Genomic DNA, 11,205 nt, shown 5'->3' with positions numbered 1-11,205 from the left:
TGTTATCTGAGAGCTCTTAACATGCTGTAATCACTGCAAGAGCATCATTCTCAATTCCAAAGCCTGCTGAGAAGTCACATGCATAATAAAGCATCTTGGAAGCCTTTCCTACAGTACCTCTACCTCCACAAGACTAAGCCACTCCCTTCTCTGTACTACTTTTATAACTAATACGTATTATGAATAACAAACTCAATACATTTACACCTTAAATTGGTATCTACCAAATGTGAATCTGTTCAAATAAGATACAGAGAATGAGTATAGTCCTGTGGCACATCAGTAAAGTAGAAATGCATAGAAACAGACCCATTACCACTTGTGAGAAAATCAAGCTCATGTCCCACTGACAGTTGGTCAAGACTGGTGTCTTGGTACAAAAGAAAAAACTTTTATAAAGAGAGAAAAATACAGTACATTTTATAATGCAAATAGAAATACAGATTTTAATATATCTAATACCTTTTTTATACTACAATTTCCATTTACTAATTCTCAAATTCTATTAAAACACCTATAACTAATACATTGAGAATATTTTCAATAAAATAATTTAGAAAAAGAATACTCTTAAGAATAATATTTCAGCATTTTGAAAAGTTTTTATTTTACCATTAAAGGAAGAGCTAGTAATAGTAAGTGATGAAGTCGAGGTGGTGCATGGTAATGGGCCAAGTGGGGATGCAAAGCTCCAGGTGTATAAGCAGCTGCAGTCACTCCGGCTTCAATTCCCAGGTCCCTGACAAAGGAGGAGAACGCTTAGCTTTTAACCATCTCTGCAGTGTCTTATGATAATCAATAGAAATGGGGGAGCATGTTTACATTTTTTAAAGTTATCTAAAGCTTCTTAATTTACACAGCTGAGACAAAGATAATTTAGGCCCTAAGATTTAACTAAAAAATCTCAAGTTCAATTCAGAAATTAAAACATGAAAATTCAATTTTGTAATTACAAGGAGCAAAGCAACTGTACTGAGTTTCATTCACATCTTACAAAGGAAACAAAATGAACAGGTTCCTTCCCATCTAAAAGTCTGATTCTACTTGAGGAGAACACAAATTAGAAGGTTTTTCTGTTTGTTTGTTTATGTGAATGTTACAGATGCTCCCAAGACTTTTCTTTGTTGAATAGTGTCTCTGGGTTGCTGGCTTCAAAGATAATTACAACAACAAACACATCTGTGCCTTACAAGACAAGGGTAAACAAAATTTTATAAAGAGTAAACCTGGTAAATGTCAAATCTCCATTTATTTATTCTCATTTTATGTTCTGCCTCAGAAGCTACGGTGGACCAAGATCTCAATGACTGCCTAATGAAAATGAATTTTGTAGAACCTTAATGCACATCTGCTTCCATTTCTCTAGTAAAGACCGTCAGACTAGGAAGCCCAAGCTGGTTTTCCCTTGTCAGTGGCCAGGGTTAGAGGCAGGAAGTCAATCTGAGTACTAAGAACGGGGAGGGTGTATAAAGAAGTTGTGAAAAGTAGGATCTATTTAGTGAGCTGGCTTTAATGGTAGACACCCCTGAAGGACAACAGAACACTGTACTCCTGTGTGACATGGCCCCTGCCCCAGAACTCAAGTTCCTACTATTTCCTCCCCAGGTCTCTGTAACTTGCCCAGAGGCAGTGCCTCACACCTAAGCTGAATTCAGTTTCTCCACAGCACCGTCCTGGATGGCATTCCACTATAAAGCATTGACTCTGGCAGTTTGACCACAAGTTACTGGGCATATCGCTGAAACAGACAAGATACTGACCAGGCAGATCTCTCTGGAGCCTGTAGAGGATGTGAGGACATAGTCTGAGGCCCATGAATATGACGGCCACGGCCATAGTTTGGGTGCATCCTGTGCGGGTGAGGTGGGGGTTGCTCATGTGCCCACCTGGAAACACAGAACACAGAAAGACCACCGGAAATAAGAGTAATTGGTTATTTCTTAATATAGAAAATATAACCTAGTATTAATATTACAAACATCTATAGATCAGTCATGAAATTCATTCTCTGATAACAAATTATAAAAATGTAACATAGATTTAATGATTAATAAAATCAAGAAATTATAACCGCACAAACTTCTCATTTCTTACAATACCTCCAATTCAAATTTATACAAGGAAAAAGGCAATTTGAATGTTTTCTGATATACCTACTTTATGGTAGATACTTTAAATAATAGGAATTTGAATGGAAATAAAATTTTAAAAATTAAACACCTCAGCAAATGCTATAGGAACAAGACATTTCTATAAACACATAAGGCAGGAAAATCGAAGTATTTTATTTTGCTTTACTTTTATATTGTAGTAATATTCAGCCATTTTAAAAGATAAATCTTTTAAGAGAAAAAAATTTTAACCTTGTGCATTTATTTCAAACACATGCAAGAAGAGGTTCCACATCTGGAAACTGATATTAGCTCCATTCACACTCTTTATTCTGTCTTCCAGCTTAATATATTTTCTCTTTCTAAAGTCAGTCAAATTTACAAATATAAGCAGAGTTCTAAACAAAGAGTACTTTAAATAAAAGTTCCAGTGATTCATTTTTATAGTCTCATTCTTATTTTCTATTAGCTTCTAACACGTTTTCAGATTTTGTATGTTTAATCTTTTTTTTTATTTCTATTAAGGTATCTTCAATAGACAATCTTATGCTCAGGTTTCGCATGAGCAACATTGTGGTTACTACTTAATGTTTAATCTTAACAATTTAGAACAAGTAATCTTCTAGATACTGGAAAATATTAATGTTACATTGGCAACTTTCTATATAAAGGGTTACTATATTACAATGGCAACAACCATCAGAGAGTCTGGATATAATCATAAATTCTACAACTAAAGGAAGAAGTCACACAAGTGGTAGAGCATTAATTAGTTTAAGTGACTTGCAAGCATTTCTGTAAGGGCCAAATACTTAAGTATGATGGCTCTATAGGCCATACTCAACTTAGTCTTTGCAGTACTAAGTAGTTACTAAGTCTTTGTAACTACTCATGTTAGTCAAGTGTGTCAAGAAGCCACAGACAATACATAAATGAACAAGGGTAGCTGTTTTCCTGTAAAATTGTATTTACAAAAACAAGCAGGCAGAATATGAACAACAGTATTTGCTGCACTGAGGTAGAAAATCAGATTCTTAATTTTCAGAAGAAAGCAAAATGTTCAGTTACAGTGTTCCCATGTTTAGGTAATACAATAATATTTAAATTTATAAGCAAACTAAATTAAAGACATTGGAAAAAGACATTTCACTGTCAGCTGAAAAATGCTAATACTCTTTTTCCCTCTGACTGGTAACACATAATAAATCAAACTAAATATTTGAGAACTGTATCTTGTTCCTCGTCAATTTTAACATTAATATTTACTATGGAAACTGAAAAAAGAAACAAACCAGAGACTGGTTTTAAAAAAAAAAGACCCTTTGTTGTATCCTGAAAATGGTTTGGTTTCATTAACTAATCTGACATAAATTTTTGTCAACACCTACAACTCAGGGTAAGACAGACGAAGATTTTGGCTAGTAAGGAATAACCTGGTGAACTGGTGGTTTAGTATAATTACATTGCTTCTAATGATTTTATAGTTTTAAAAACCAATGGGAATAGAAGGAAAAGGAATAATGTGTGATTATCTTTTTAAAAACATGAAACATACGTTGGATGCTGCATCATCCTCCTTCTTTGAACTTCCATCCTCTGCATCACTTCGTGAGGATGAAGTCTCTGTGCTGGAGGTGCAGTGGCTGGAATATGATGTGCAATTGGCTGGTGTGTGGGAGAAAGATGCTGAGGGATTGGTGCGGCTGTACTGGCTAAATGAGTTGGGGGCGGGGCTGCCACGGGGTGAGATGTTGCATGAGAAGGTATTTGAGAATGGAAAGCATGTACAGGAAGAATAACATAATCCACTTGAGGTGGAGGCTGAGTCTGAGCAGGGGGGTTTCCATGAGAGTGTGGGCAGGCAGAGGCTTGATGATGAAGTGGTCTTGTCAAGGAAGCATCTGTAAGGAAAATATAGGCACCATGCAGTTCAGTGTAAATTGCTATTATATATTTCTATTTTAGAAGCATATTAGTGTATTTTTAATTTTTTATGAATACTTTATCAATGCTTGAGTCTGCTCAGTTCTATTTTGCAACCCATTTTCTTCTTTGAATAATCTTAGATATCTTCTCATGTCAATATACAGTTTTACTTCATTCTCAGCTTTGCAGCATTCTACTATAGGAAGGTACCAAAATTTATCAAAGATATTGCCACTGATAAAAATTGAAAACAGCCCAAATGCTGGAATAAATATCTGTATGATCCCTCTTGTGCTGATCTTCTTTTGTACATGTACATACATGAATGCACACATGCACACATCATTCATGGACAGTTTTTGTAGAATAAATTTCCTATAAGTAGTTCTGAGTCTCAAAATATAAACTCAGATACCAGTTGACAAAAGACCCTGCCCAAAAGGTTACCGTAATCAATACACCTATCACCACTACACAGGGGTCCCTGAAGACCCCCTACTATCACTCAGTCCTCACATGCCAATCTGAGAAAAATCTTGTATTTATTAGCCACTTACATTTTTTCCCAGAATTATCTATTCATCTTCTTAGCCTATTTGTTCACCTTTTTCTTGCTGATTTACAAGTATATAAATCTTGCTGATTTATATACAATGGGAAGCTTTTGTCATAATAAGCTGTAAACATTTTTCCAAACTGTCTTTTGTTAATTTTATTTTGCCATACACAGGTTTGTTGCCTTTTGTGTAGTCAACTGCATTAATTACACATTTATAAACATATAAACCTTGTTTTCCTTTATAATTTCCTGGTTAATAGAGCAGTTTAGAGAAGAAAGGGACTTGTAGTCCTTCTGGGCAAGACTGTGGATATGTCCTTTTCTTGCTTCTCTCTCCCCTCCGCCCCAGGCCATTTCCCCCACACTTCATTAACATGATGACAGAAGCATATCTGCCAGGAGCCGGCCAAGGAAATCAGCCCTTAACAAACATGGCTTCCCCCATTTCTTCATTCTCAATTATTTTTTAAATGTTTTATTAAGGTATTATTGATATACACTGTTATGAAGGTTTCATGTGAAAAAACAATGTGGTTACTACATTTACCCATATTATCAAGTCCCCACCCATACCCCAATGCAGTCACTGTCCATCAGTGTAGTAAGATGCCACAGATTCACTATTTGCCTTCTCTGTGCTACACTGTTTTCCCCGTGACCCCCCACATCATGTGTACTAAACATAATACCCCTCAATCCCCATTTCCGTCCCTCCAGACCTGCCCTCCCACACCCCTTCCCTTTGGAAATGACTAGTCCCTTCTTGGAGTCTTTGAGCCTGCTGCTATTTTGTTCCTTCCGTTTTGCTTTGTTGTTATACTCCACAAATGAGGGAAATCATTTGGCACTTGTCTTTCTCCACCTGGTTTATTTCACTGAGCATAATATCCTCCAGCTCCATCCATGTTGTTGCAAATGGTAGGAGTTGTTTCTTTCTCATGACTGAATAATATTCCATTGTGTATATGTACCACATCTTTTTTATCCATTCATCTACTGATGGACACTTAGATTGCTTCCATATCTTGGCTATTGTAAATAGTGCTGCAATAAACATAGGGGTGCATATGACTTTTTGAATCTGAGAAGTTGTATTCTTTGGGTAAATTCCAAGGAGTGAGATTCCCGGGTCAAATGGTATTTCTATTTTTAGTGTTTTCAGGAACCTCCATATTGCTTTCCACAATGGTTGAACTAGCTTACATTCCCACCAGCAGTGTAGGAGGGTTCCTGTTTCTCCACATCCTCACCAGCATTTGTTCTTCTTAGGCTTTTTGATGTTGGCCATCCTTACTGGTGTAAAGTGATATCTCATTGTGGTTTTAATTTGCATTTCCCTGATGATGAGTGATGTGGAGCACCTTTTCATGTGTCTGTTGGCCATCTGAATTTCTTCTTTGGAGAATTGTCTCTCCATATCCTCTGCCCAGCTTTTAATCAGGTTATTTGCATTTTGGGTGTTGAGGCATGTGAGTTCTTATATATTTTGGATGTTAACCCCTTGTCGGATATGTCATTTACAAATATATTCTCCTATACTGTAGGATGCCCCTTTGTTCTGTTGATGGTGTCCTTCACTGTATAGAAATTTTTTAGTTTGATATAGTCCCATGTGCTCATTTTTGCTTTTGTTTCCCTTGCTGGAGGAGATGTGTTCAGGAAAAAGTTGCTCATGCTTATATTCAAGAGATTTTTGCCTATGTTTTTTTCTAAGAGTTTTATGTTTTCATGCCTTACATTGAGGTCATTGATCCATTTCAAGTTTACTTTTGTGCATGGGGTTCAACAATAATCCAGTTTCATTCTCTTGCATGTAGCTGTCCAGTTTTGCCAACACCGGTTGTTGAAGAAGCTGTCATTTCCCCATTGTATGTCCATGGCCCCTTTATCATATATTAATTGATCATATATGGTTTGGTTTATATCAGGGCTCTCTAGTCTGTTCCATTGGTCTATGGCTCTGTTCTTGTGCCAGTACCAAATTGTCTTGATTACTGTGGCTTTGTAGTAAAGCTTGAAGTTGGGGAGTGTAATTCCCCCAGCTTTACTCTTCCTTCTCAAGATTGCTTTGACTATTCAGGGTCTTTTGTGGTTCCATATGACATTAAGAACAATTTGCTCTAGTTCATTGAAGAATGCTGTTGGTATTTTGTTAAGAATTGCACTGAATCTATAGATGCTTCAGGCAGGATGGCCACTTTGACAATATTAATTCTTCCTATCCATGAGTACAGGATATGTTTCCATTTATTGGTATCTTCTTTAATTTCTCTCATGAGTGACTTGTAGTTTTCAGAGTATAGGTCTTTCACTTCCTTGGTTAGGTTTATTCCTGGATATTTTATTCTTTTTGATGCAACTGTGAATGGAACTGTTTTCCCAATTTCTCTTTCTGTCACTTCATCATTAGTGTATAGGAATGCAACAGATTTCTGTATATTAATTTTGTATCCCGCAACTTTGCTGAATTCAGCTATTAGATCTAGCAGTTTTGGAGTGGATTCTTTAGGGTTTGTTACGTACAATATCGTGTCATCTGCAAACAGTGACAGTTTGACTTCTTCCTCGCCCACCTGGATGCCTTTTATTTTCTTTGTGTTGTCTGATTGCCGTGGCTAGGACCTCTAGTACTATGTTGAATAGAAGTGGGGAGAGTAGGCATCCTTGTCTTGTTCCTGATCCTTATGAAAAGGCTTTCAGCTTCTAGCTGTTAAGTATAATGTTGGCTGTGGGTTTGTCATATATGGCCTTTATTATGTTGAGGTACTTGCCCTGTATACCCATTTTGTTGAGAGTTTTATCATGAATGGATGTTGAATTTTGTTGAATGCTTTTTGTTGAATTTTTTGTTGAATGATCATGTGGTTTTTGTCCTTCTTTTTGTTGCTGTGGTGGATGATGTTGATGGATTTTCAAATGTTGAACCATCCTTGCATCCCTGGAATAAGTCCTACTTGATCATGATGGATGATCTTTTTGATGTATTTTTGAATTCAGTTTGCTAATATTTTGTTGAGTATTTTTGCATCTGTGTTCATCAAGGATATTCGTCTATAATTTTTTTTGTGGTGTCTTTGCCTGATTTTGGTATAAGAAACAAAATCTAAAAGTTCTTTTTTTCTCCTTTTTCTTCCTCTTCCATTCTTTATATATTAGGTATAATATTCTGTACTCTTTGCCTTTCCCTTTATTGACTTTGGGGATAGTTGATTTAATTTTACATTTGCTTAGTAATTAACTGTTCTACTTTCTTTACTGTATGATTTTATTACCTCTGGTGACAGCTATTAAAACTTAGGAACACTTCCATCTATAGCAGTCCCTCCAAAATACACCATAGAAACAGTTTGTGGGAGGTAAATTCTCTTGGCTTTTGCTTATCTCAAAATTGTTTAATCCCTCCTTCAAATTTAAGTGATAATCTTGATGGATAAAGTATTCTTGGTTCGAGGCCCTTCTGCTTCATTGCATTAAATATATCATGCCACTCCCTCCTGACCTGTAAGGTTTCTGCTGAGAAGTCTGATGATAGCCTGATGGGCTTCCTTTGTATGTGATTTTATTTCTCTCTCTGGCTGCTTTTAATAATCTGTCCTTATCCTTGATCTTTCCCATATTAATTACTATATGTCTTGGTGTTGTCTTCCTTAGGTCCCTTGTGTTGGGAGATTTGTGCACCTCCATGGCCTGAGAGACTATCTCCTTCCCCAGACTGTGGAAGTTTTCAGCAACTACCTCCTCAAAGACACTTTCTATCCCTTTCTCCCTCTTCTTCTTCTTCTGGTACCCCTATAATGCGAATATTGTTCCATTTGGATTGGTCACACAGTTCTCTCAGTATTCTTTCATTCTTAGAGATTCTTTTTTCTCTCAGTGCCTCAGCTTCTTTGTGTTTGTGTTCTGTAGTTTCTATTTCATTTATTGTCTCCTCCACCATGTCTAATCTGCTTTTACTACCCACCCTCTGTTGTGCTCTTTAACAATTGGATCTTCAACTGGAATTCATTCCCGAGTTCCTGAATATTTTTCTGTACCTCTTTGAGCATGTTAATGATTTTTATTTTGAAATCGCTTTCAGGAAGACTCATGAGGTCGATTTCATTTGAATCTTTTTCAGCTATTGTATTCATAATTTTACTTTGAACCAGGTTCCTTTGGCATTTATATTTGTATATGGCACCCTCTAGTGTCCAGAAGCTCACCTCTCTGGAGCTGCTCAGCCCCTGAAGCAATGTTGGGGGTCACAGTGGAGCAGTATTGGTGCCTGGGGGTAGGGAAGAGATGTTTCCTGCTTCCCTGCTGCTATGTCTGCCTCCACTGCCAGAACCAGTGGGCCTAGCACACAGGTATAAGCCTCTATGCTTTGTGTTTGTAATTGCTGAAGACAGGGATTCCCTCTGGCTGGCCTAACACCTGGGTAGGGTTTGCCATTTGTGAGCCAGGTGGGGTTGGCTGGGAGAAAGGCACAGTAGGCTGCCTATCATGGAGGGGGTCCTTGGAGCTGTATAGCCACCCAGGGAGCTGGAGCACCTGAAGATCATGAAAGTTCCCAACCTGCTGGGCAGAGTGCACCCAGATAATTTTGTCTACCTGTCCTTTCTCCTGAGCAGTACGCTCTGTGCAATCCTTGCCCCTTTAGCAGCCTTCTTGCTGTTAGGAAGTCTCTCAGACTGCCCACCTTTCTTTTGTCCCAGGGCAGCTGGATATAGATTCCTGCTTTCCACAAGCAGCTGGAGCCTCAGTCTCTCCAGGAATTCTGCCTGTCTTAGCTTTCCAACCCCCTAATCGTGAAAGTACCACGCAAGCACCATGAAATGTAGGTTTGTGCTCCCAGAGCAGATCTCCGGAGTTAGGTATTCAGCAGACCCAGGCCTCCACTCCCTCCTGACTCCATTTCTCTTCCTCCTGCTGTTGAGCTGGGGTGGGGGAGGGGCTTGAGTCCTGCTGGGCCACAGCTTTGGTACATTACCATTCCATGAGGTTTATTCTTTTCTCCAGGTGTATGCAGTTTGGCACAGCCCTCTTTCCTGTTCCTCTTTCAGGATTTGTCGTATTAATTATATTTTCATATTCTATGTGGTTTTAGGAAGAAGCCTCTGTCTAACCTCTCATGCCGCCATCTTTAGTCCCTTCCATCATTCTAAATCTTTACATTTCAAAGTAACTGTTGAAAGATCCTTCTGAGGAATATGCATCTATTTGAGGTAAAAAATATGTTTATAGATTTCAGTGTGAATTTCATTTTATTTGGAAGAATTTCTTGGTAGTCTTGTATAGGTTATGGGCATTCTCTAGTTTCATTATAGAAGGATTTCCTTCAGTTTTAAATGCTTTTGATTCATTCAGCTGGGGTAAAAGGTGGGTAACCATGAAAACATTCAGCCATATTTTCAAATGAAACCTTGGTAGCAAGTATCTTAAAGGAAACCTTCACTAAGCTCAATAATTTGTGAGAAAAGTTTTAAACTTATTTTCTAAAAGTTATGTTTTCAAATCAATGCTTTACTCCAAGATGTCACAAAGCTCTGTATTTCTTGGTAATAAAAATGGTCACAAAAGAGGAAGTGTCTCTGTTTTACCACAGTTAACTATCCTTCCTCAAATTCGCAGCATTTTTTCCAGTTTCACTTGAAAATTTTCTATTTCTATAATCAAAATGCAAGAAATAATATTCATAAGTATCATAAAATTTTAAAGTTTTGCTTCAGGATGAATCAATTATTTAACTCTTCAACAATCATTTCAGTTTTTTTCAGCTTTATTGAGGAATAATGAACAAATACAATTGTAAATATTTGAAGTGTACAAATGGTTTGACATATATATACTTTGTGAAATGACTACCACAGTTTAATTAACACACCCATTACCTCCCATAGTTACCGTTCTTTTGTGCGAGGTGAAAACTTCACCTATCATTGTAATTCATTGTTTATCTAAACAAAAGAGATTGCTAACCACTGCAGAATGGTGACGTATTCCTTCCCTATATTATGCATTTTTGCCAGTAAAATAAAAGTTTTTGATATTGCTTCCTTAAAGTTCAACATGCCACTTGACTTAGCAATTTCACTCCTAGGAATTTATCTTACAGACTCAAAAACTACAAGCAATTTAAATGTCCATCAACAGAAGACTGATTTAATATACAATGGAATATTGAGGGTAATAAAACAATAATCTAGATTATTATGTACTAACGTAGAAAAAAATCAAAAACGTATGACTAAAAACAGTCAAAAAATCAAAAGAAGGCAAATAATATGTTTGGTACAGTCCCTTTTTTTTAAAAGGCGATACATATGTACGTACAAAAGTAATTTCTGAAAGGCTTTATAATAAGCTATAAACAGGGGCTCCCTCTGAGGCATTAAGATTCATGCACCATGGGGAGAAGGGCTTTAACCTCTCACCTCACATCATTCTGCAGTTGAACTTCTTAGGATGCACACAAATTAGTTTTATGATAACAGTAAAACAAGTTAAATCTAAAACATTTATTTCTTTATTTGGACATTGAAAAAGGAATGGATTTACTTATAAACTGCTTCAGTACAATATTTTTAAAAGGGAGGGGCAGAAAAACCATACATGTTGAGTTCCTACTTA

General features: G+C 37.0%; 1 protein-coding gene across 1 annotated transcript in view; it reads right to left on the bottom strand.

The window, feature by feature from the left end:
- Nucleotides 1-603: 603 nt before the first annotated feature.
- LOC118972905 (E3 ubiquitin-protein ligase Arkadia-like) overlaps nt 604-11,205 on the bottom strand; it is a 52,095-nt gene continuing 41,493 nt past the window's right edge. Inside the window, 3 exon segments of the mRNA XM_073241711.1 lie at nt 604-739; nt 1,761-1,886; nt 3,667-4,012. Of these exon segments, the coding sequence (XP_073097812.1) occupies nt 604-739; nt 1,761-1,886; nt 3,667-4,012 (608 nt within the window).

This window comes from Manis javanica, chromosome 8, assembly GCF_040802235.1.
Source record: "Manis javanica isolate MJ-LG chromosome 8, MJ_LKY, whole genome shotgun sequence".
Classification (NCBI taxonomy): Eukaryota; Metazoa; Chordata; class Mammalia; order Pholidota; family Manidae; genus Manis; species Manis javanica.
The sequence above is the reverse complement of the archived record's forward strand: the minus strand, read 5'-3'. Positions and strand labels throughout refer to the sequence as shown.